Source organism: Ascoidea rubescens (genome assembly GCF_001661345.1).
Source record: "Ascoidea rubescens DSM 1968 unplaced genomic scaffold ASCRUscaffold_19, whole genome shotgun sequence".
NCBI classification, from domain to species: Eukaryota; Fungi; Ascomycota; class Saccharomycetes; order Ascoideales; family Ascoideaceae; genus Ascoidea; species Ascoidea rubescens.
In genome coordinates this window covers 62,692-88,025 of record NW_017962931.1, presented here as the reverse complement: position 1 = coordinate 88,025, position 25,334 = coordinate 62,692, and the positions used below count along the sequence as shown (strand labels likewise).

General features: G+C 32.9%; 10 protein-coding genes and 1 non-coding gene across 11 annotated transcripts; 5 read left to right on the top strand and 6 right to left on the bottom strand.

Moving 5' to 3' along the window:
- Positions 1–15: 15 nt before the first annotated feature.
- Positions 16–1,045, top strand: ASCRUDRAFT_77983 (CybS family protein). The gene has a single exon (XM_020194087.1). It carries the CDS (start codon positions 280–282, stop codon positions 865–867), a length of 588 nt encoding a protein of 195 aa, XP_020044590.1. The 5' UTR covers positions 16–279; the 3' UTR covers positions 868–1,045.
- Positions 1,014–6,010, bottom strand: ASCRUDRAFT_77982 (uncharacterized protein). The gene has a single exon (XM_020194086.1). The coding sequence runs from the start codon at positions 5,986–5,988 to the stop codon at positions 1,072–1,074; it is 4,917 nt and encodes a 1,638-aa protein (XP_020044589.1). The 5' UTR covers positions 5,989–6,010; the 3' UTR covers positions 1,014–1,071.
- Positions 6,011–7,042: 1,032 nt separating this feature from the next.
- On the bottom strand, positions 7,043–7,369 carry YAE1 (Yae1p; the record flags this gene model as incomplete). The annotated part of the gene is made up of 1 exon (XM_020189709.1): positions 7,043–7,369. A coding segment is annotated over one exon (327 nt), but the record flags the coding sequence as incomplete, so codon positions are not given.
- A 622-nt stretch (positions 7,370–7,991) lies between these two features.
- WHI2 (Whi2p) lies at positions 7,992–9,077 on the top strand (the record flags this gene model as incomplete). Its single annotated transcript, XM_020189787.1, has 2 exons — positions 7,992–8,737; positions 8,843–9,077. Coding segments are annotated over 2 exons (981 nt in total), but the record flags the coding sequence as incomplete, so codon positions are not given.
- A 737-nt stretch (positions 9,078–9,814) lies between these two features.
- Positions 9,815–11,094, top strand: RFC2 (replication factor C subunit 2; the record flags this gene model as incomplete). The annotated part of the gene is made up of 2 exons (XM_020190947.1): positions 9,815–9,903; positions 9,972–11,094. 2 exons carry the CDS (start codon positions 9,815–9,817, stop codon positions 11,092–11,094), a joined length of 1,212 nt encoding a protein of 403 aa, XP_020044586.1.
- A 131-nt stretch (positions 11,095–11,225) lies between these two features.
- Positions 11,226–15,459, bottom strand: ASCRUDRAFT_121957 (uncharacterized protein). The gene has a single exon (XM_020188900.1). It carries the CDS (start codon positions 15,390–15,392, stop codon positions 11,358–11,360), a length of 4,035 nt encoding a protein of 1,344 aa, XP_020044585.1. The 5' UTR covers positions 15,393–15,459; the 3' UTR covers positions 11,226–11,357.
- Positions 15,439–15,554, bottom strand: ASCRUDRAFT_t167. The gene has a single exon. It is a non-coding gene; the product is annotated as a tRNA-Ile (tRNA).
- Positions 15,555–15,628: 74 nt separating this feature from the next.
- On the bottom strand, positions 15,629–19,772 carry LOS1 (Ran GTPase-binding protein LOS1). The gene has a single exon (XM_020188899.1). The coding sequence runs from the start codon at positions 19,485–19,487 to the stop codon at positions 15,687–15,689; it is 3,801 nt and encodes a 1,266-aa protein (XP_020044584.1). The 5' UTR covers positions 19,488–19,772; the 3' UTR covers positions 15,629–15,686.
- A 224-nt stretch (positions 19,773–19,996) lies between these two features.
- Positions 19,997–21,670, top strand: ASCRUDRAFT_72692 (uncharacterized protein; the record flags this gene model as incomplete). The annotated part of the gene is made up of 1 exon (XM_020192101.1): positions 19,997–21,670. One exon carries the CDS (start codon positions 19,997–19,999, stop codon positions 21,668–21,670), a length of 1,674 nt encoding a protein of 557 aa, XP_020044583.1.
- Positions 21,671–21,707: 37 nt separating this feature from the next.
- Positions 21,708–22,732, bottom strand: ASCRUDRAFT_10320 (uncharacterized protein; the record flags this gene model as incomplete). Its single annotated transcript, XM_020188560.1, has 2 exons — positions 21,708–22,699; positions 22,723–22,732. The coding sequence occupies 2 exons, from the start codon at positions 22,730–22,732 to the stop codon at positions 21,708–21,710; spliced, it is 1,002 nt and encodes a 333-aa protein (XP_020044582.1).
- A 113-nt stretch (positions 22,733–22,845) lies between these two features.
- ASCRUDRAFT_10319 (cysteine synthase A) lies at positions 22,846–24,012 on the top strand (the record flags this gene model as incomplete). The annotated part of the gene is made up of 1 exon (XM_020188559.1): positions 22,846–24,012. One exon carries the CDS (start codon positions 22,846–22,848, stop codon positions 24,010–24,012), a length of 1,167 nt encoding a protein of 388 aa, XP_020044581.1.
- Between the last annotated feature and the right edge of the window lie 1,322 nt (positions 24,013–25,334).

Sequence of the window (25,334 nt, the reverse complement as noted above, 5' to 3'; positions counted from 1 at the left end):
AGTTATTTGCGGGGTTCCCGGAGCAGCTCAAAGAGTCCCGCTCCTACATGCAGCCTTAGAACATACAAATCTGCGGGTTGTGAAAAGAAAAACGAGCAGAAAAAGCTCCAAATCTGATCCATTATAACATATTCTTTTACTGCTCCAGCATTTGTAACAGATCCCGAAGATTTATTTGCCTATGACACACCAGTGAGAAGTTCTTATTTAATACTCAATTTTCCCATCTAAAGAAGTTCCTTTTGTGCTCTCTCCTTCTTTCCCAACGACTTCTTGAAAATGCTTCCTACCATACTTAGACCTCAAATATCAGCTATATCAATTTCAAAAATCGGTGCTTCCTCAATTACTAAAACTGCCATATTTTTTCAGTTAAATAATTGGCAGAATAAGTCAATTTTTAATAACAATAAAGCAAATGTAAGAAACTTTTCAATCAAAGAAAAAATCCAGAAATTAAAATTAATAGAGCAGCCACCTGGTTATATCGTTGGTACTGTTAATGATGCATTCATTCCTCCACCTGCTGACTTTTATCATGGTGCATATCATTGGAGCTATGAAAGAATAATTGGTTTAACGATGATTCCGTTAACTATTGCTCCTTTTGTTTCAAGCGTGGATTATCCATTAATGGATTCATTCTTAAGTGTTTTATTGTTGCTTCATTGCAACGCTGGATTTCAATCTTGTATAATTGATTATATTCCCAAACGAGTTTATGGGATCTGGCATAAGTTTGCAATGAACTTATTGCTTTTAGGGACTGTTGTCAGCAGTTATGGGATATATTTGATGGAAACAGAAGATATTGGTCTAACTGGGTTAATTTCAAAACTTTGGTCAGAAACAAACGACAACGAATAATAAAAGGATGCATGTATTTTACAGAAAATCCTCAAGTGTATATAAATAAATAAAACATTCGTTACAGCTTATCTTAACTAGTCAACCCATTAGTGTAGATATCTTTGATATCAGAGAAAACCAAAAATTAAATCAAAAATTAAATTAAAAAGACATCCAACAACCTCCAGTAACATCATAAAATCAACAAAAGAAATTCAAACCTTATTTTTTTGATTTGGAACCAAACAATTGCTTCATTCGATTTTTGATATTATTTGTTGATGATAAAGAATGAGTTTCTATGAATTGAGAACCCTCATGTTTTTCACGCTTGCCATCAACTCCATGATTTTCATGCTTATCATAATTATCATTGGAATATTGGCTATAATAATTGGAATACTTATTGCGAAAATCATTTTTACCAGCCTTATTCTTATAATCTCTACTATAACTATTACAATTACCATATCCATTATGCTGAACATAATTATTAGAAGAATGAGAAGAGTGTGGTTTCAAGCGCTTCAGTTGTTCTGAATATATTGGTTTTGTGTTGTACCCTCTTTGAGGGTTTGAGGTATGCCCTTTTACATATCTTGAATTTTGAGCTTTATTATAAGGTTTCCCATTTATATTTAGGTTCAAACTATTATCGTTTTTGTTAGGATAGTATCCATCTCCTTTGTAAGAAGCATATCTTTTACCGTTTAGCATTGCGTTTTTATCAAACTTTTCGTCATTAAATTGTGTTTTAGGGGCGTTGCTCTTATCATAATAACTATAAACATCTCCTTTATTGGAAGGGTTAGTATTATAGTTGATTTTGTGGTTTCGATTGTATTTTTCTTTTTTTTCCAAATGAAAATTGAATTTATCTTTATAGCTATTTTCATTAGGCTTATTTTTGCTATACTCATCTCTGCTGTATTTATTTCTTTCATATTGGGTGTTTGTGCGGTCAGCATTTTTTCCAGCATCTTCTTCAAACAAATAAACATAGTGGTCCTTCACATAACTGTCATGGACTGCCGCATATGGGTTAACATACTCCATATTACTAATGATTTCTTCATCAACATAGGGATTGCCGCGAGAATCTTCAGAGTGATTTTTAGCATTTTCTTTGTAGTAATGATCTTTACCATACCCTTCATAGTTATTATTATTATTATTATAATTGTCATCATAATTATCATTATAATTTCCATCATAATTTTCATCATAGTTATTATCTTTCTCATTCGGATTATTATTGTAATGGCTATCATATTTGTTATTGTAGTTGTAGTGGCTATCGTTATGAATATCACCTTCACCATAAATATTATTGTTCTCATAGTCTATATTATCATTATCATAGTAGTGATTATTATTCTCTGTTTGATTTTTATTTTGATTATTGTAATGTTCCAGTCTCACCATATCTACAAAAGTCCTTTTTCTAACACCCTTTGGACTTGAGGCACTGCTTAAAACACTAGATGCATCAGTTTGAGAATAATCAAAAGTAGGGTTTTTTTTATATTTGGTGATCAGTGTTACATCCACTTTAAGAGGATTGACGATTTTTTCAATAATTTTTTTACTTTTTTTTATCGCATTATTTTTATTTACTTTTTTGTTTTTCTCTTTCAAGCTTTTCCCATGATTGAATTCCTCAATATCATTGAAACATTTATTGAAAAGCCATCTAGTTGATGATCTTGTTTGTGGAGATCGCAATTCTCTCTTTGGTACTTGCTTAGTGTCATTCGATAAAATTTCAATGTCTTTATCCTTCTGATATTTTGAATGGTTATAGACTTTTGTTTTTATATAATTATTATCTTTATAAGTGTTATTGTCTTTATTGTTTATCTTGAAAAGAATTTCATTTTTTTTATTATTCTCATTTTTATTATTCTTATTGTTTTCATTATTCTCATTGTTTTCATTATTCTTATTATTCTCACCATATTCAATAATATTAATATCATTTGTTCCAGAGGTTTGTTCATCAGTGAATTGTATGTTTTCAAAAACCTGGATTTCGTTTTCTTCATGATTTTCAAGAATTTCTTCATGATCAGAATCTAAAATTTCATCCAACATTTGTATCTCTGTCTTAATACTTGAATTTTTGCTTTCATTCATGCACTCATTTTTATTTTTATTTATTAAATTTATTTTTTTGTTTATGGACTCTTCAGTGAGACTTGATGTTATTTGGTCCTTTTGAAATTTATTGCCAAAAGCCAAATTTTCATCAAGTTTTGTGACACTATTTTGCACTTTAGCTCTTTTATTTTCAAGTACTTTATCCGAAACCAAATCATTGAGAAGATTTCCATCTCTATTGTTGTAACGTGGTAGTGTCAGTAAAGCAGCTTTGTTTAGACGAACAAGAGCTTTAGCACCATCATCAAATGTTCCAGGTGGCGTCATGTCAATAGCTAAATTTCTCAAATACCTGGTGGAAATATAGCTTTGACAATTTTCAATTACAGCTGCAACTACATCGACATTAGATTTTTTAGCTGAACTTCTGGTTCTCCGACTTGTAGGCAAATATACACTTAAACCTGAAAGTGGTTCAAGCAATTCATCTGATTTAGTATTTGAATTTAATTTAGTACCTGAATTTGATTTAGCAGTTGAATTTGAAATTTGATTTGTGTTTAAATTTACTTTTTTTAATTTCGGAACAATTTTTGAATGCAGTTGTAAATTAGTTTTTAAATTTGATCTATAAACAGTTTGAATATTAATTTTTTCAACAGGTTTATTCTTAGTTTGGGGGACGACATTGTTTATTTTTTTAGTTTTTTTAAGAGCTAAATTATCTTTAATAGGGTTTGAGTTATTTGAAGATGTGATTAAAGTTGAAAAATGTTCGTTTTTGGGTGTTTCTCGAAATAAATTAAAATTCAATAAACTTTTATAACTCTTAAATTCAGCAGTGCTAATTTTATTGAAATTTTTGTTGACACCAATATAACCTAAACAATTTTTTGAATTGCATAAACATTTAGTGCTACAAGTTAATTTTAAGTTATTACAAGAATAATCAAAAGTAATTTCTGTTCCTGCATTTATACCTTTAGAATTTGAAAATAGTCCGGCTCTAGGAATTCCATCAACGTACCAAAATTGAACAACAGCATTTGGCTCGCAAGAATGATTGACAAATCTAGCTAAAGAGCCGTGAAATGTGCAATCAATAACGTAATCGTCTTCAAGAGCCATGAAAAAGAAGTTCGGGTCATCATTATAAAAGAGAGATTTGAAATTGCCTTCAGATCGAATTTGATTTAAAGCTTGAGTTTTTTTATAAATTTCGGAATTTTTTGGTATTGAATCCTTTTTTATAATATCACCACTATATTCAAGGATTAAAGAATATGGTTTGTAATCTCTTATTGCTCTTAGTCCCAAATCATTAATATTGTTTTTGTTTTTGTGAAATCTTTGAGAGTGAGTAGTGAAAACTTTTCGAAAAAGTTGGTAACCCACTTTATAATAAGTGCTTTTTGAATTTCGATTTTGGATTAAATCTTTAAAAGGTGTGTTGCCGCAGTTTTGAGCATTTAAGTTACAAATATATTCATCACATTGGATATGAAAGATTAAATTTAAACAGTTATTACAAGATTTTATGCACAAACATTTATTTTTGTTTTTGTTTTTGTTTTTGTTTTTGTTTTTGTTTTTGTTTTTGTTTTGATTAGTGTAGTTGCAATTATATAGATTAATATTTTTGAAATTGTTTTCCACTAGCCAATTATTTTCAGTCAAGTTAAATCTTTTGAGTATTTCATTGTTTAGCTTATTATGTTTAGGTATTGGACAGTAGATACTGTAAGGTAATTTGAAATCTATGCGAGAATTGAAATTGAAATTTTGAGGCAAGGGAAATTTGAAAAGTGAATTTTGTGTGTAATTGAAATCATTTAAATGAGGGTTTTCTGAGTATAGACCTTCCATAACGTATAATTTTTTATTTTTGGGAAATATTTTTTGATATTTGATGAGATCAAACAGGTCATTATTAATAATGTTATTTTTAGTGGTGCTGTCAGTGGTAGTAGTACCGTTATTGGAATTAGTACTATTATCATTATCATTATCATTATCATTATCATTATCATTATCATTATCATTATCATTATCACTATCATTATCACTATCACTATCACTAACATTAATATCACTTATTTCACAATTTTTTTGATTAATTTTTTGATTAATTTTTTGATTATCTATTTTATCAGTTTTTTGATTATTTAAATTTTCAGAATGAAAACCAAACTTATTTTCGAATTGCTTATCATAATTGCAATTATAAACATTATCATAATCCATTTCAAGTTCAAAATGATACTTATTATTTTTAATATTATAATTATCAGATAGATGAGAATTATCGTCATCAGAACTTCTATCCCAAATAATGCTATTTTCATTTGAAATATTTCCGTAATGATTTTGATTATAAATAGAATCGTCATCATCATTATAATTATTATTATTATCATCGTCATTATCATCATCATTATCATTATCACCATTATTATTAATATCGGTGGAATTTTCAGTTCTATTTTCAGTAGAGTTTAAATTTTTTTTATTAATCAAGACAATTTTTTCCTTTTCCTTTTCCTTTTCCTTTTCGATAGGAATGCGATATCCGTTTTCCTTTTTAACAACAATGTGATTTTTAATGCTGTTGATATTCTCATCGATAGCTTTGTCTAGGGAAATATCATCCTTTGAGATCTTTGAATATGGGGAGACAAGTTCACTGATTGAGCCATTGATTCTTTCAGTGAAACTTTTCCATTTATAGCATTTGTCAATTGAGTTTAATAGAATCTGGTTATCGACTTCAAAAAAAGTTGGAATCTCAGAATTATGGAAAAAATCTGAAATGACGACCTTTGTCAACAATCTCTGATAGTGTCTGCTGCCACCTCTTATATAGTTATCATTTGCATAATGATTGGGATTGTAGTAGCTTGATGACACTAGTTGTGGAGAGCTAGATCCTGAAGATGAAGAAGATGAAGAACTCAGGGACAAAACGCGCCGAGAAGTACGAGAAGTACGAGAACCACCAGAACCACGAGAAGTGAGTTTGGATGAGGTTCTACTCGGCATTGAAAAATAATAAAAACAAAATCAGCCAGTAATTGAGCTGGAGGCAAAAGTATCGGCGCTTAATGAAGAAGAAGACGATGATATCTAATGGTCCACTGGTATTTCCTAGGGAGTGTGTTCGGGCCTGAACGGCGGCACGGTCTTTAATCGATTCAGAAAGTTCATGTCTTTTTGAGTTTAGGTAAGAGAGTAAAGAAAATTTCATTTAACAAAAGTTTATTACAATTGTCAAACGTGTTAGTATTATCAAGAAGCCAATGAGATGCCAACTTCAGTACAATAGAATCAGCTGCAGGAGCTGAATAAATTCATTCAAGAGCTTCTGGTGGAAACTGATAGTCTAAAGCTTGTCGGTTGCAACTGGTTCGAAGATATTGATGAAGATAGCTGTGAAGCATATGAATTGTAAGAGAACTACAAAAAAAGAATGCCCCGTTATGTTTGCAAAAGAGTAGCAATGTTCAGGTTACTACTTATATTTAAATTGTATTATTGCTCAGTTGCAGACAACAGGATTCTTTTAAACATATGATTGACACAAATTCAGCCCAACGCTACTCTTATAATTCTTCAATAACTTATCATTTGTGAAGCATTGGCAATATAAAATAAGTGTATTGCCGGAAAACAAACTGAAAACAGGCAATTAATATAGTATACTGAAGAAAGAATTATTGCAAAACTCCAACAAGTTTATTTGCTGGGGCTTGTGTTCTGAATGCCATGTTAAACCCAATGAGTCTGTCAATAATCAACAAGTTGTGTGGATGAGAACCGTTTTGAAGCTGTGGATTGCTGATAAGATTCAAGGTGTTCTTAACATTAAATAATTCAGCTGATATTGATCAAGCAGTTTGATTGATTACATAAGCAGGTTATTCTGTTTGCCGCTGCACCCTTAAGTAGTGATTGCTGACACCAATTAAAGGGCTCGGTGACCGCGAGCTCCAGCCACGGCTCTGGTACGTGTTGTTGTTGTTTGAGAAGTGTTGGAGCGGTTGCTGCCTCCTGTGTTCGTGCTTTTTTCGTCACCAAATACTGCACGGCACTCTGCTGCAATGACCGGATGTTTGGACTCAAGAAGATCGAAGCGTTCTGAAAAGTACTGCTGTGAGAGCACAGCGGTGATATGAAGCCGGCTCTGGGCCCGCTCGAGCGCGACCCGAATTGCTTCCTGTGCCGCCGCTGCCTCTGAGGACGACACACCCTCCGGCACAAGCCCCAAAAACAGCTGCATCTGGAGCATTCCAAGCACCTCACCCGCCTGCAACGCCAACTTAGCACCCACAGGGTAACCTTCGTCAAAGCCCAACTGCAAGTTCTCCTCGCCCGCCTTCGTCTTTCCATCCAAGTAGCCCTCCTTGCCATGTTTTCTGCGTAGATATCCAATGTTGATGTGCTCTCTGAATTCGCCCACTTCGCTGCTGCCAGTGCTGCCAGTGCTGCCAGGAGCCTGCTCCTCAATAGCCTGGCTGTGGGTCGTGCACCTGCCGTAGTCGTCGTCCTCGTCGGTATTGGGTCTAAAGTCGTCCTCGTTGTCTGCCCACACAGAGTCGCTATCGCTGTCACCACTGTTCTGTGCTGTACAACCATCATCGACAGCTCCTCCACCGGCTTCTCTGCCCTCCAATACAATTGTCATCTCTGGCGTTGTTGTTGTTGCTTTGGGCTATTCTCTCCTTCCTAATTCTCTTTGATTTCTCTCTTTTCTGTCCCTTCCCGGCTTCTGTGCCGGGTAACGCAAATACCACATCAATTTTACAAAGCTAATTTACTAACCAAGAACAGTAACTCTACAATCACCCACAGGAAATCAAATTCAATATAAACCTACCTCTACACTACCCTCGTATATATACACTTATATATTGTTGTTGCCATTTCTATGCTGCTATACCATTTCTATGAGCACCTAATATTTAATGTCAAATTCAAATATCTTAACCCAAGTTTCCCAAGAAACTCCCACCAGAACTTTTCCTCCATCTAATCCCAATAATCCCAACAGCCCCACCAGTCAACAAGATGACGACTATAACACTCTAATTAACCTCAACATCAGAGGCTCTCTATTCAAAATAACACGAGAGGAATTAGTAAGTCTACCTGAAAGCATTCTTCTCTGTCTATTCCCTAATGGCCTATTCTACGACATTAATGGCAATCCCATAACAAACCTTACTGAAAACGACATTGTTTATGTTAACTACTCTCCTATCTGCTTCAATTATATAATCAAAACCTTCAACGACGTATCAAACTCTTATTATCAACTTCATCCCAATCTCTTTAACAACAATTCAATTAGCAACAACAACAACAACTCCCTCGATTTAAATTCCTCCATCACAAGCGACGTTCTATTAGACAAACCGGCCATTATCGTCCTAAGAGAAGATTTAGACTTCTACTGTATTCCTCCAATAAAAGGCCTTACACACAGCCAACTATTAGAAATCAAAATAATAATCGGCAACCACCTAGCTCAAAATCTAAACATATTTAATGGTCTAGGCTACTATGCTAACAGCAATGAAAACTCAAACTCAAACTCAAAGCCTCTTGGAACTGCTGAGAAACACCTCCTAGACATGCTATGCTCCTCAGGCTTTAAAACAGATTCCATCTGGGGCCATAGATCAATGGAGCCAAATAGAACGGTTATTGAATCTCTAGCTTTGGTTCGTTTAAAAAATGAAAACTCCTTCTCTGAACCAAACTCTCCTGCTCTAAATCCAGTAAAATCTCTGTCTTCAATATTAAATACAACTACCACTAACAATGATACCCCAAAGAGAACTGGCGGCAGATCGAAACTAGCTCAACTAGCAAGCTCTGCTAGAAGTGCTTCAAGATCTCTATCAACTTCAAGGTCCTCTAACCACAATAAAAAAAACACTTCCTCCAAATTATTGCTTTTTTGGAGAAAACCAGCCAGAAAATGCTGGTGGTCAAATGATATAATAGAAATTGACGTTCCAATCTCAATCAAAAATTCAAATCAATTTAATGATTTACAATCTCAAAATAAATTAAACATTTCAGTTCACATAAGAAGAGTTTGGACTCTTGAATTATCGGTAATTGGCGCTTAGTTTTTTAAATATAAAAATTAACTACCATTAATCACTATCAATTGAAAGTATTTACTTTTTTTTGTCTTTTTATTTCTTTTCGTTTTTTTTATCTAGTACTTTTTATTCTTTTTATTTTCTGATTTGTTTTTCTAATAACTCATTTTCCTTTTCATTTCAAAATGCCCATTTACTCATATTTCTATTTTTTACTTTAAAATTATTTTTTTTCTCATTTTTACTCAATTTTTGTTTTAACTTCAGTTTATTGTTTTTATATATTTATTTTTGTTGTTAGATTTTTTTCTTTTCTTTTCTTTTTTCTTTTCTTTTCTTTCAAATTTCAGTCTCTTACAATTGTTAGAATAATAACTTATAAAATTATCAACTGATTCTCTAATTTTCTAAATTTCTAAATTTCTAATTGTCTAATTGTCTAATTGTTTAATCAACCTTTTTTTTTCTAATTGTCTTCTTTTTCCAATTACCTTTTCTACTCTGCCAATTTCTCAGTTTCCAAGTCTCTAACTTTTAATTACCAATTATATAATTTTAATTTAACGATTTTACTTCTTACCTCACGCTTATATTTTTCGCTCTACAACACGAAATTTAAATGAACAAAACTTAAACTTCAAACCAAAAAATTTCAATCCTCCAAAATAAACACACTAACAAACCGAACCAACGAAAGGTTCCAATTTCTCATCTTACTTTTGTTGCTACACATCTTCTTTCTTATACTCCTTATAATGACTGCTTCGTTCTTCCAGGCTTCTTCCAGAAAATTGAAACCATCTCCCACTGATAACATAGAGAATATCCCATGGGTAGAAAAATAGTATGTTGATTTTTATTCCTCTTCTCACTACCACTCTTATTCTAACATTTATCCCTTTTCAATTAAAGTCGTCCAAAGAATCTAAATGACATAGCTTCACAAGACCATGCCATAAAAGTCCTTAAAAAGTCTCTATTATCTGCAAATTTGCCCCATATGTTGTTCTATGGTCCTCCTGGAACTGGTAAAACTTCAACTATTTTAGCGCTAGCAAAGGAATTATATGGTCCAAACTTGATTAAATCAAGAGTACTAGAATTAAATGCCTCTGATGAAAGAGGTATCTCAATTGTACGTAACAAAGTCAAAACTTTCTCAAGATTAATGGTATCAAATCCTACTGCTGACGATTTAAAAAACTACCCTTGCCCTCCTTATAAAATCATAATATTAGATGAAGCCGATTCAATGACAAGCGATGCCCAAAGTGCTTTGAGAAGAACAATGGAAACTTATTCAAATGTTACAAGATTTTGCTTGATTTGCAATTATATTACAAGAATTATTGATCCATTGGCTTCAAGATGTTCAAAATTTAGATTCAAGTCTTTGGATAATGCAAACGCAATTACTAGATTAACCTATATTGTTGAAAATGAAAAGATATTATTAAAGGACAATCAAGCTGTTTTAAATGAAATTTTATCAATCTCAAATGGTGATTTAAGAAAAGCAATTACTTTTTTACAATCTGCGACAAAATTACATTCTCAATTTAGCAAGATTCAAAAAAAAAACAATATCTCTATTTCTAATATAGATCTGGATGGCGATGTTGAATTGATTGAAATAGATAAAGTGGAAAATAATAGTAGTAGCTATGATAAGGAAAATGACATTGACGATGATGGTGATGATGATTTAAATTCCCCGGAAATAACTCTAAAAAGTGTGAGGGAAATCGCAGGAATCATTCCAGATAAATTATTAAAAAACTTGATTGCGACTGCTGAAACCAAAGAATTTCACCAAATATTTGGGGCTGTGAACAATTTGATATCCGATGGTTGGAGTGGTTCTCAAATTGTTGATCAATTACACTCAATGTTGATTTTGGATGATTTATTAACCTCTTTTCAGAAAAACCAGTTGGCTTTAATACTATTAGATGCCGATAAAAAATTGACTAATGGAGGTGATGAACAATTGCAATTACTCAATTTGGTTTGCAAAATGTCCCAGATTTTATAATCTTGATGCTCTTACATAATTTTTTTGTCCAACTCTATTTGTAAGTTTTATTTGTATCGAACTTTGAGATAAAAATAAATAAATTTCAATTCGTGGTTTTCACATAGACATATATTTCAGAGATTATATAAACTATATGAAATTATTCTTTCCATTTATCTGCACTAGTCTAATTTTTTTTATTTTTTTGTTTTTTTACTTTTGCATTTTTGCTTTTGCAGTCGTTACTAAGTTTAAGATTATTGTTTTTTTATTAATTTAATTTATTGATTGTTTGAATCTGAACCCATTGCGCCTGGTGGAGGAGGCATCATATTCATTGGAATATTTCTTCCAATTTGCATACCATTTATAAACAATGGCATATTGTTGGAATCGTTTTGAATATTATTAGGATTGGTGCCATTATTGTTATTACTGAAGTTTGGAGGTGGCATGTTCATATATGGGTTATAGGGTGGAGGAAACATATTAGGTGGTAATGAAGGAGCTCCGGGAACCATTATACCTGGAGGAATACTATTTATACTGCCCCTTGACATTGGTTTCATTCTCATCATTTGATTCATGTTAATTTGATTCATGTTAATTTGATTCATGTTGATTTGGTTCATATTCATTTGATTTATTGGACTAACCTGATTTATAGCCATTTGATTCATATTCATTTGAGGATCCACACCAGCCATACCTGGAAATCTTTGATGATGGTTTGGTGATGGGCCTGGTAAAAAGGGGGCTCCATTTGGTGGAAACATTTGTGCCATTAATTGATGGTTAGGAGGGTCTATCCAAGGAGGTTGTTGTTGCAATTGAGGTTGTGATCTTTGATGCTGCATTTGTGGTTGTGATTGAGGGGGAGTTTGAGTTTGAGAATTTTGAGATTGATGTTGAGATTGTTGTTCTTTTTCTTGTTGTATTTGTTGTTGTTGTTGTTGTTGCTGTTGCTGTTGCTGTTGCAATTGTTGGTGCTGTTGAGATGCTTGTTGCAATTGTTGTTGCTGTTGTTGTTGCTGAGATGCTTGTTGTTGCAATTGTTGTTGAGATACTTGTTGAACTTGGGGTTGTTGTATTTGGGTTTGTGAAATTTGAGGTAAACTAGGAGGAAATTTATTTGAACGAATTGGAATCTGAACAAGAAATGGCACATTTGATGATTGTGGAGGTAGCATCGTTTGAGGTTTTGATTGGTTACTAATTTGACTTTGAGTTTGTTCATTTTTGAGATTGACTTGGTTTTCACTAGAAGATTGTTTGTTAAATAAGTTCATTAAATTAGAAGAGGCATCTTTTGGTGTAGTGTTGGAACTATTATCTGGTGATTTGCTTTTGTTTAATAAAAACATAAAAAATAAATCATTTGAATTAGGGGAATTTTCATTATTGCCACTATTATTATTGGCGATATTTTTATCGCCGTTGTTGATACTTTTAATGCTATTGGTACCGCTGATGTTATTATTAACAATGTTGTTATTTTGGTTATTGAAAAACTGTGGATTTTGGATTGGCGGAGAATTTTGTTTTGTATTTTCAAGTTGATTATTGTTTTGAATTGGGGGTGTTGAAGATGGAGTTTTCATTTGTATTTGATTTTGGTTGCTATATGAGGGTAGTCTTGAATTGCTGTTGTTATTATTGATATTTGACGCAATTTCTTGGATAGGAGATTGAGAGTTGGATTGAGGGTTGGATTGGGGATTTGACAGTGGGTTGGAAAGATTTATAGGTTGATCATTTGGTTTTGAGAAAAATGAAGAAAATCTTGAACCTCTTATTGAATTTGATAAATCGTTTATAGATTGTTGATTATTAAGAATATTGGATGATTTATTATCTATCGTATTGTTTTGAAGATTATTTTGAGTAATAGAAACTGAATTATCGATTGGTGCAGATATAGGGATCTGAACTGGAACTGAAACTTGAGGTGGGTATTGATTATTTTGAATGAAGGCTTGAATTGGATTATTGTCATTATTGTTGTTGATTGTGATGTTATTATTGATATTTTTATTATTGCTACTGGTATTATTTACATTATTTTTAGACAAACCACTAAATAAAGAAAAAAACCTATCTATGTCATTAATATTATTATTATTATTATTATTATTCGAATCAGTGTTACTGTTGTTATTATTTGGATCATTTTGATTAAGTTTTAATCCTGGAGGAGGAGGTAAAGAAGAATCTACTAAGGGTTGAGAATGAGAATGAGAATGAGATTGAGAATGAGATTGAGAATGAGATTGAGATCTAGAAATTGAAGTGTTTGATAAATCGTTGGATGATTTTTCATTTTTCCTTTTCAATTTCATTTTAGCTCTCCATTTTTCAAAGTCGTCACTTGTTTTACCAATTGGGTTGTTATCGTCAATAATTGAAGAGGAAAAATTGGGGTTAGCTGAGTTGATTTTAGAGGAGGTGTTGCTATTTGAATTGGATAATCTATTTACATTTTTGTTGTTATTATTTGAGTTATTGAACCATTCTGGATCATTAAAGTCATCATCATCGATTAAATCCAGATTTTTAGATTTATTGTAATTGGAAGATTTTGAGAGGTCGTTATTATTGTGTTTGTTATCATTATTGTTGGTATTAAATGAAGATTTGTTATTTAAAGACAACGATTTGTTGTAGACTAAACCGGGTCTTGTAAATGTTTTGTTGAAGCTTTCGCGGCGAATGCTTCTTCTTGAATATTTATTTGAATTTGAGTTTGAGTTTGAGGATGTGTTATTGTTATTGTTGTTGTTGTTGTTGTTGTTGTTGTTGTTGTTGTTGTTGTTGTTGTTGCTATTGTTATTGTTGTTGTTGTTGTTATAAGATTTATTAGATTTGAGAGTGAAATTGCCCATTTCACCTGTTGCGCCATATGTCTTTTCATTTGAGGGATTTGAAGCAGTAGATTCGGCAGTAGATGGGAAACTTGTTGAAGAGGCGATTGAGTTTGTAGAATCATCAAAAGAAGTGTCGTTATTTTTATTGTTAGTTGTGTTTGAGTTTGCAATATTTGTATTAGTAATTTTATTAGTAATTTTATTAGTAATTTTATTAGTAATTTTATTGGTAATTTTATTAATAATTTTATTAGTATTATTAATGGCGTTATTATCATTATTCTCATCATTGTTACTATTACTATTGGTATTATTAGTGATATTGTTATTGATTGTTGATGATTTGTTGTAAGAGTTGTTAAAAGATGCTTGGTAGTGATGATGAGGGTGAGAGTGGGAATGAGCATGGTGGTAGTTTGAGTTGTAATAGGTAGTGTTTTGATAACTGATTTGATTTGAGATATTGTTGTTGAATTGAGAGTTGTAAGAAGAATTGATGTTGTTGTTTGAGTTACTGTTAGGATTGTTGGAAGCGATATTGTTGGAGGTATTGATACTTGAGGAGGATAGGTTTAGCGACCAATCTCTCTTTGATTGAGATTTTAATTTGTTGTTCAAGTGTAGTTTCCAAAAAGAGGATTCGGGTAGTTTATTGGGAGAACGAATTAAAGGAGAGTTTCTTAAGTTTGTTAAAAACTCAATTGAATATTTTTTAATTTGGTTTGGGTTTGAATTTGGGTTTGGATTTGTGGATGTGGAAGAGTTGGAATAGTTGGATTCGTCTTCATCATCTTCTTCTAATATTATAGCGTTGTCGTTTTTTTTAGATTTGGTTGATTTATTGAATTTTATTGACTTTTCGAGTTTGTTGGATTTATTGGATTTATTGTTGGGATCGTCATTGCCATTATCAGCATCGCTGTCATTATCAAAGTTAAAGTCGTTATCAAATTCGTTTTCCTCATCGGTGTTATTGTAGTTGTCGTCACTGTTGTTGTTGGATAGTTCTAGTAAAGCAGTGTAGTTGTTTGATAGAATAAAGGAGCCACTTGGATTGTTGAAAGAATTTTTTCTTGAGTTGTGTCTTGATCTTGGCTGAGTGTTAGAAATGATGTCTGAGCTGTTGCTTGAGCTGTTGCCCGAGGTGTTGTTGCTGTTGGCAGTGGAGTTGGGGTTTGGGTTTTTGGTGTTGGTGGAGTGGTAGCTGGAGTAGTTTTTGTTGTGGTTGTTCAAGAGCTGGTTCAAAGAGGGATTTGGATACAAGTTCTTCCTTTTGTTGGACTGTCTGATGGATATTATAGAGGGATCGTTAAGCTCAATTCCATTGGAAGCAGGCATTTTGCAGACAAGGAAGCAGCAGAGGAAGCAGTGCTGGAGAAACAGAAGAAGCACAGGAAGCAGAGGTGTTGGAAAGGGGCAGAAGTGGCAACAGCAGCAGAAAACAGCAGTCATAGAAAAAAAGGCAAGAGACGAGCTACAAAAAGGCAAAAAAGGTGTTTGCTCTAGGAGGGGATCGAACCCACGACCGTCGCGTTACTTAACGGACCGTGACATTGTGATAAACGTCGTTGAACGATTATAAGCACGAAGCGCTTACCTCTGCGCCACAAGAGCAAGTCCTTAGGTGGTCGCCCTTGTTATGGCCTTTTTGTGTGCACTACCCACCGTGGTGGTTATGCTGGATGATGCTGCTTGTGCTGTCTGTGCTGTTTGCCCATTTATTGTATTTATTACTTTTTATACACTCTATACAATCATCGCGTTCATTTCCTGGATGAACCTGAGGTAGTAGTTCTTGAACTCCTTCACATCCAAGGCGACCAAATTTTGCAAGAACAGCTCCCCCACAGCGACTGGAATTCCTATTTCCACAAAATAGAATTTGGCCAAGTAGTTGATCAATATGTCCTTGTAGTTGGCGTACAACACCTTGACGCTGGTGGCTATTTCCATCGCCAATATCTTGTTTTGTGGTTTCTTCAAATTAAACTTGATGCTACTTTTGCGGTTTTTACCGGTTCCATTGGCACTTCCATTGGCATTGCCGTTACTCAAGTTCCCACTCTTTTCTTCTTTGCTGCTTTTACTCTTGATTTCCTTGAATGGAATCTCAAAACTGGCTGACACAATATTCTTGATCAAGTACTCGTCGATCTCTCTCAATTCCGCTTCTCTTTTATTGATCTCACCTTGTTCGATATTATTATCCAATAAATCCTTTTTCTCTAAATTGCTCAAACTATTCAAGTAATTGTTCAAGAAATTAAAACAGTTTTTAACGTTGACAATATTAATGTTCCCACTGTTGTCAAATTTGTAACTGTAGTTATAACCGCCATTGTAACCGTTTCCACCATTATCGTTTCGGATAATAGAGAAAAACATTATATTCAATATTTGATTAAACATCTTGATATTGATCTCGCTAATCAACAAACTGGTAAAATGATTAACTGTCAAATTTAATAGAAAACTTAAATACCCCTTAACCAAATTGTTCTTGTCTCTTTCAATATCCAAATTAATATTAACGCCATTACTATTATTTCCATCATTATCAACTCCTTGATTTAAAAGTGAGAAAATCTTTTCAAACAATGGCGAAAATAAATTATTGATCAATTCATATATCCTTTTATCCTGTTGATAATTGTGAATTATTTGTCCTAAGAATCTTAATAAATCACAAATTTCATTACATTTCAAGTCATTCACTATTAATATATTTCCAATCAATCGACTTAGATGGTTACTAATATCGATGTTACTACTATTATTATTATTATTACTATTATTATTATTACTATTATTATTATTATTGTTATTATCGCTACTAACCAATGGGATAATTCTTGAAAATATAAATCGAGATCCGTCTCGGATGCTTTCATATTTATTTAAATTCTCCAATATAACTAACGTGCAATCGATTATATTCACCAATTTCAAATAAATTCTTTCATCTTTTTTATTTCCATTTTCATTATCAATCCCCTTTAAAAAGTTCCCGATACTGATTAAACAGTGATTGATCTTGAATGTTATTCTTTTATTGATCTCCTCATTTAAACTATTCATTTGGTATTTCTCAAGGTTATTTGATATATCCTGAAATATTGGATTTAATAAGAAATCAATAAATTCAATTTCACTACTAACATCCCCTTTCATCAATCCAATTAAGATTCCAATAGTCTCAAATAAATACAATTGAGTCTCAAAGTTTGATTCATCAACCAATTCTTCATCGTTATTGTTGTTTTTATTATTGTTAGATTCAATTTCATCATAATCTTGTATCTTTAGTAAATTTTGAGATACATTAATAACCAAATCTTTTAAAAAGAATGAATCTAAATTTGGTTTGGTTAATTTGATGAATCTATAAAATAGATACCATGATCTTAATTGGACTTTTTCATTTTCGTTGTACAATCCGAATTTGGAGTTTAGAATATTTAATATTTCTTTGATTAGTTTCAAGTTGATTTCGTTTTCATTGACTGATAGTTTTTTGTTTGAGTTTATATTTAGATTTTCGGACGAAATGAAAAAATTGTAATGTTTTATAATCAATTCAAAGAATAGCAACTGAATTAGCGGATGGTTGAACTTTATCAATAATATGTTGTTTTCATTATTATTATTGTTATTATTTTCACTTTCAGAACTATTGTTATTGATTACTGAAATTTGATTGATTAAATTGATCAAATAGTTTTTGAAAGTTTGAAAAGGTTTTGAATCTTGTATAGAGTTTTTAGGTAAATTAAGCAAGTTATTTCTTAGTGAGTTACTTAAGTTTGTTAATTGGTATAGACCTAATTCAATGGCCTGCCAGTTGATTTGGATGTTACTGAATTCATTGTCCAAGGTGTTGTTGGCGGGATTGTTGTTGAAAAATAGAGTTGATTCTATGATGTTTGTAATTTTATTAAAGTATAAGTCTGAGTTGATTTGAGCGATACTGTCTTGAAAGCTTTTGATCTTTGATCTAAAATCATTGAATGTCTCAATTGATTCGTCGTCTAGACCATCATCGTCGTCATCGAATTTCATTTTAATGATAATTTTTGACAATAGCTTTGATAGTAGCTGTAGTAAGTTTTCATTGAATTTCTGATCGCTGTTGTTGTTATTGATTAAGAATTTTGAGTTTTTTTTTAGAAAGGATAAGAAATTTGATAAAAAGGGAAAGATTAGTTCTGAGACATCATCGTAATCGTTTGATAAGAGTAGTAATATTAGTGGAGAAATGTTAAAAAGATGATTAAATATTAAAGTGAAGATTTCGTTAGTTAATTGAAATGAAGAATTGAGGTTAGAAGAAGGGGATGGGGAGGAAGAAGATGCAGAGAAGGTTGAAGAAGAAATTGAGGTTGATAGTATTGAGAGGTATTCATTTGAAAAGGTGTTTGTTAGTTTAGTTAGCATTTTCATTAGGTCTACATATTCATCGTCATCGAAAACATTGTCGTTATTGTTGGCGATGTTGTTTTTGTTTTTGTTGTAGGATATTAGGACTTGGTTTGATTGGAATAGGGTGTTTGCAATTTCGGCTAGATCTAGGAGGGATAATAGTTGTATTTTTTCATTCGGAGACATTTTTTTCTTTATAATGTTGTTTAAGGAATCTAGGAGAGCGATGGTTAGCTGGTTGTCGTTGGTGTTGATATTGTTTGAGTGGTTGTTTGATAGGTAGTTTAGGATGATGTTTAGAAAGCCATTGTTGATGATTAGATTGATGTCTATCCAAATTGACCAGGAGCCTAGAACAGATAGAGATTTTATGATTAGGATATTGTTTGAGGAATTGATTAGTAGATTTTTGAGATTTAGAATCAAGTCGTTGGTGTCATTTAGACGAATGATGTCCTTTAGGTTTGAGTTTCTCCTTAGGATCAGCTCAGGGTTTAGTAGGGAGGAATTGATGGATTGGTCGTTTGGTTGAAGGTTTGGTTGAGAACTGTTGTTGGAGAGGTCGTTTAGGTTATTTGATAGAGTGGATAGAGATAGCGATAGGGATTGATCAGCGATTTCTTGGTGGATGTAGATTAGAATATCTAGGTAATAGTACATTGCTAGTTCAGATTGGATGGATATGTTTGTGAAATCTTTGAAAAAATCAGGCCAAATGTTGAGATAAGTGGATAAGAACAAATTGGTGAAAGTGGCTGATAATTTTTTTTTCAAAAAGTCAGGATGGTTTAGATTTTCGTTGATAATTTTGAATTTAAAGTAATTGAAGAGAACGTCTTTGATTTCATTCAAGTCGTTGATGTTGCTGCTGTAATTGATGTTATTTGGGCTCGATAGATTGAGCAAAGAAATGTTGTTGATGTGAATATCAACAATCTGTAGAGCGAAAAACTTTGTAGGATAGTCGTTTTTGTTGATGAGGAGATTCAAGCATGGTTTCCAGGAGCTAGAAGCATTTTTTTTCAAATCTTTGATGAAATTCAAAGCCTCTTGGAGTAAGACATTTGAGTTGGAAGGGTTGTATGCGATTTGAACAGCTTTTTGGATTTGTTCTTCGATGGAGGCCATGGTGAAGGATGGCAAAGACGCCACAGGGTGATGGAGAGTCTCTGGGGGCAGTTGAATATGGATGGCGAAGACAGGCGTTGGGAGCGAGTAAGGATGAAGAGGTATCAGCAGCAGATGGCGAGGGAAGAAGAAGAAGCAGCAGAGACACAGACAGCTCAGGTGCTGAAGAAAGAGAGCGAGTGAAAAATTTTCCGCAAGCACAAAGCGGGAGGCGACGCGCGCCGAAGAAGAGAAGCACAGACAGCAGAAGCAACACAAACAACAGAGATACGATGGACAGGCAGCAGACGCTCGAGCAGTTCAGCAGGCTCAGCGAGGCCTTTGTGGGCAGTCTTGTGGACAGGTTCAACCAGTTACACACGTCCTACGAGCAGTTGCGCAGCGCCAACAGCAAGCTTGTCAGCATCAACAGGATCTTGAATCTCGAGTTCAACAGAACCACGCGAGAGAAGGACATGGAGATCGCCAGCTTGAAGAGACAGCTTCTGTTGGCAGGCAGCAGAAGCAGCATGGGCGCCAACGATGTTGAACAGCACAGGGCCTTGGACACCTTCAAAACACAACTCAATTCAGACCCTAGCTCTGAGCTCACACAGGACAATTTTGCTGACACTGACGTCAAACAGACCTACGACAATACTGATTCTGCTGACGATGGTGACGATTTCTTCAACAAAGCACTTCCCTTGCCCAGGTTCAATCCCAAAAAGATGCGAAACCAGCCCTTGATTCCTGGCAGCATCAATCTTGAGAATGGCGATTACATGTTTTACTCCTCTCAACCTCCAGTTGCTACAAACATTACCAGCAAGACTCAAAGTAATAACAATAACAACAAAATAAAACTCGAAAGTGCTGTCGAACCTGCTTTCGACCTCAATTCTGATCCAATTGGCCAATTGAATATACCACCATTGAATAACAAAGACAATTCTGAAAATATCGACAAAATTGACCAAATTATCTTTGGATATACAAACAATCATAAACGCAACAGTCCAAAATCCAATGACATTCAAATTGACAATCAGTCTAAAGATTCTGACAAAGAGAATGCCACTAAAAATTCTGAGGATGACGATGACGATGACGATGATGATGATGATGACGACGATGACTTCGTTCAAAATTATCTTCTAAACAATCGATCCATTCTCAATAACAAAAATTTAAACCTCAACATTCTGAATAATCCAACCAAAACGCTTTCAACCATTAATGATAATTACCATAATGATCACGATGGTGATAATAATAATGGTGATGATAACAATAGCTTAATAAGAAAAAGAATTTTATTACAAGATGACAAAAATCATCCAATTTCTACAAAGTCGTATGAAAACATAAAAAAACCTTTACTCGAAAAAAATTTAAATGTTCAATTAAATAACAACAATTTTAATCAACTCATTAAAAAAGAGGAAACCGATTCAATGAATATTCCAAACAAATCAGAAGATATGACCAATCCTCTTAATAATTTGAAGAAAATTAAACTTCAAACTCCAAGGAAAACTCCAAATAAAAATTTATCCACTTTTTCTTTCAACACGACATCAGATGGCACCAGTAGCACTCACGATGATTTCATTTATAATAATAATAATAATAGTAGTAATAATAATAACATAATCATGAATTTATCTATAAATCCAAAGGAAAATAGACCTTGGATAATTGAAGACTTCAAACCAAATCCCAAAACTAATAACAACATCCCCTTTGCTTACCATGAAGTTCTAAGATCAAAAAATGATAAATCTAAAATCAATGGTGATATTTGCAAACAATGCAAAGTTTTTTATAAAATGGCAGGCCCAGGTCATATAATTCAAGGTCCAAATTGGTCTTCTCTGATTAACAAAAATCTCGACGATTCGTCATTAATTTGTAATCACAACATCATCAAGAAAACATCAAGACATAAATCTAAATGGAAAAATTTCGATAGTACACCTCCTGGTTTCAATTTAACTGAATTTCCATCTACTCAAGAACTAAGCGACCAAAAGAATCAAGCTAAAATTATCAACAAAAAGATCGCAATTGAAAGATTTTTAATAGCAACCAATCCAGATAATACTAGTAGCAAATTTATTTTCAGAGATGATTATTTTAACCAGCTTGTTAAAGATGGTAATTACGTTTATGATATGAATATATTAACTGAGGGCATTTAGATTATTCAGCGGTTTGCTGCTTTTTTAGTTATCATTTTTAATTGAGATTTCTCTTAATTAATTTATTTTTCTCATTCATTATTTCCAAATTTTGATTGGCTATTTTAAATAATGATAATAATTGGTTTTTACCATGAGCATTGATAATTTTCAATTGTCGACCGGAGTTTGGATCCAAATCACCTTTATCAATCAATTCCTGGTTTTTGGAATAAAATTCGTCAATATTAAATTCAATTATTTTTTTATTTAGAATTTCTTTATTCATTTCTCGATAAAAACTTTGGTCATCATCTCCATATTCATTATTTTGTTTCGTTTCAATTTGATTAGGATCTGAAATAGATTTACTTAACAAAATTGTATTTAATTTCAAAATTTTGTCAATTCTTTTACCACCTTTATTACTTTTATTACTATTATTATTATTATTAATATTATCACTATTATTTCGATTCTTGTTTTTATTATTTTCAGCCAACAGAGGGTTCACCAAATTTAAACCACTCAATTTCGTTTCTATCATCTTTTTAATTCGTTGTTTTTTAACCGCACTGGCAGCATTAGTTGTGGGTTTATCACTGTTTTTATGTATGTTTTTGTCTTTCTTTTGAATCAGATGTTCATGTCTTACGCTTTGGAGATTACGAGGAACAAAAGAAGTAGTTGACTTATTTGTAGTCAATGGTCTGCCATTGTACTCCGATGTAATAGCGCATCCAGTCGTGAATGTGTCTTTGAAGGCTCCACCCAACACCTTCTCTTCTGTGCCAGCTCTTCTCTGTTTGTTATTGCCACTGCTGCTGCTGCTGCTGCTGTTTCTATGGGCACTGGAGACCTGGGCCAACAAAGCCGAGGGGGGAGGAGCCAACAGCTGTGCTACCTCTGATTCTGAGTCAGACGTGTCGTAGCCAGCCAAAGCATCCATGTTTCTTTTGCTGCTTTTGTTGTTGTTGTTGTTGTTGTTGTTGTTGTTGTTGTTGTTGTTGTTGTTGTTGCTGCTGCTTCTGATTCTAATTTTGCTTCTTCCTCTCCCAGAAAATCCACAAAACGACCAATCATGTGCCGGTGCGACGCCTCCTCTGCAACTTTACCTCAAGCTCTCAAAGCACAGAAAGATCTTCACAGCTCAAAAAAGATCTCCACTGACACCAACAGCATCGATGAGCTTCAGAATGATCTCCACTACGCTAAGGTCTCCCTCACTACTTCTCAAATCCTCCTCTATCGCCCAGTTCTGCAATTCTGCGGCCCGGAAAGATTTTCAACGTTGTTTCGCTACCAAGTCCAACAGAGATGTTCGTCCTGATTTTGTTCCATTAGTCGCCGATGGCTTTGTTGAGGCAATTGGAAACACTCCTTTGATCAGGTTGAGCAACTTGTCCAAGGAGCTAGGCAGAAATATCTACGCGAAGGCAGAGTACATGAATCCTGGGGGTTCTGTTAAGGACAGAGCTGCCAAATATATTGTTGAAGACGCTGAGAAAAAAGGGCTTATCAAACCTGGAGGAACCGTCGTTGAAGGAACTGCAGGAAATACTGGAATTGGGTTGGCTCATGTCTGTCGATCAAGAGGTTACAAGTGTGTCATATACATGCCTGATACCCAGTCTCCTGCTAAGATGGATTTGCTAAGATTGCTAGGTGCTGAAGTTAATCCAGTTCCCGTAAAGCCCTTCTCGGACCCAATGAATTTTAACCACCAGGCTAAACGACATGCTGAGTCCCTAACAAATGCTGTATGGACAGATCAGTTCGACAACTTGGTCAACAGAGAAGCTCACATCAAATCAACCGGCCCCGAAATTTGGGCTCAATTGAAGGGTAAAGTCGATGGTTTTACTTGTTCAACTGGAACTGGTGGCACGTTTGCTGGTGTTTCAAGATACTTGAAGGAAATCTCTCAAGGCAAAACAAAAATCGTTGTTGCTGACCCCCCAGGTTCTTGTGTCTACGCCTATGTCAAATCGGGTGGTCAATCGTTAGATAATTCTGGTTCTTCCTTTACTGAAGGTATTGGGCAAGGAAGAATCACCAATAATTTGGCCCAAGATATTGAAATAATTGATGACGCTTTAAAAATTCCCGATTCAGAATCAATTGAAATGTTATATAGGTTATTGGATAATGAAGGTTTGTTTCTTGGTGGTACTTCCGGTCTAAATGTCGTTGCTGCTTGCAAATTAGCTTTAACATTACCTGAAGGCTCTAACGTGGTTACCATTTTATGTGATTCTGCTCATAAATATTCTGATAGATTATTCTCAAAAAAATGGTTGCAATCAAAAGATTTGTTAAATCATATCCCAAAAAGTTTATCAAAGTATATCACTCTTGAATAATTTCAATATTCTTAAATTTATGGGTAAATTCATGGTTAAATTATTATTAAATCTATCATTAAATTACTCTTATTGTTTTTTTTTCCGATAATTGACTGCACTTTTTTAAAATCAATTATAATCAATTTTAAATTAAATTAAACTAAATTTTATTCAAACTGAAAATAATAATAAATCTTTGTTCTGTTTGTTTGTCGTTTTTTTCTTTTCTTTTTTGCTTTTACCATATTCTACGTCATTTAATATTATTTTNAACAACAAAATATAATTATTCCAAATTCCCATATTAATGATTTAATTCTCAAAGTCAGATACAGAGCTTTTTAATGTTCTTTATCTTGTTCACAATCAATTTAATTATTTCATCTTGTTTTTCTGTCTCTCTTTCTCTCTTTTTATTGTTTTTCTGATTTGATTTGATTAAATCATTTTATTATCTATTTTTGAGGTTTTCAGTTGTTTCCTTTTACTCCAATTAACCTCAATTTTTACTTTTCAATTTGTTTCATCTAAAGTTTAATTGAATTCATTATTCTAAATTTTCTTGTGTGAAAAATTTTATTTAAACTTGATAAATCTTTGCACTTTAGCATTTTACATTAATAATGTTTTATAAACTTCAGTTTTTTTTCATCAGAGTCTGCCTAAAATTAAAAATAATCACAGTCATTTTATTAAATCTATTAAAAATATATCTTAAAGATTAATTTATGTTGATAACCAATATCGTCAATCCGGCTTTTTCATGAATACTCGAAATACAAAAAGAAACAAAAGTGTATTTTATTTCTATTTCTTTACCTATTTTTATAATAGCTGACATAATAATTTTGCTGAAAACAAAGTCTTTGAAAAACTGATTGGAATACTGGAATTGTTTTGCTCCAGTTTGTTTTTTCTCCTGATTTGAGCAGAATGGTTAAAATCAAAATAGCTAATACAATTAAAACGATGTGAAAAGAATTTAGTTTGAATTAAAGAAGAATTCAAATAGAAAGGCATTACAAATATTAATTTAAAATTAATCAAGCTAAATGACTTTATTTTGATTCATTTGATTGTTGTTTACTTGCTAAATCATGAACAATAATTCATGACTAGTGTTTTTGGGATTCTTGAATAAAAAGCATAATTAAATGGTTATCAAGTTAAAGAAAAGTCTAACAAGAACTTGAATACTATTAATTGGTGTTAAACTGCAGTAAAACTTTTATGATATCATTAAGTTAATCACCAAAATCAATTTTTAGTACCAAATGTTTTAACAAAAGTGTTTGTCTAAATGAAAATGACTCGCTGATCTTAATAATTTTTGGAATCCT

Excerpts from the sequence above, each read along its gene's own strand:
- ASCRUDRAFT_121957 (XM_020188900.1), bottom strand. The coding sequence starts at position 15,392 with ATGACTGCTGTTTTCTGCTGCTGTTGCCACTTCTGCCCCTTTCCAACA.
- ASCRUDRAFT_77983 (XM_020194087.1), top strand. The coding sequence starts at position 280 with ATGCTTCCTACCATACTTAGACCTCAAATATCAGCTATATCAATTTCA.
- ASCRUDRAFT_77982 (XM_020194086.1), bottom strand. The coding sequence starts at position 5,988 with ATGCCGAGTAGAACCTCATCCAAACTCACTTCTCGTGGTTCTGGTGGT.
- LOS1 (XM_020188899.1), bottom strand. The coding sequence starts at position 19,487 with ATGGCCTCCATCGAAGAACAAATCCAAAAAGCTGTTCAAATCGCATAC.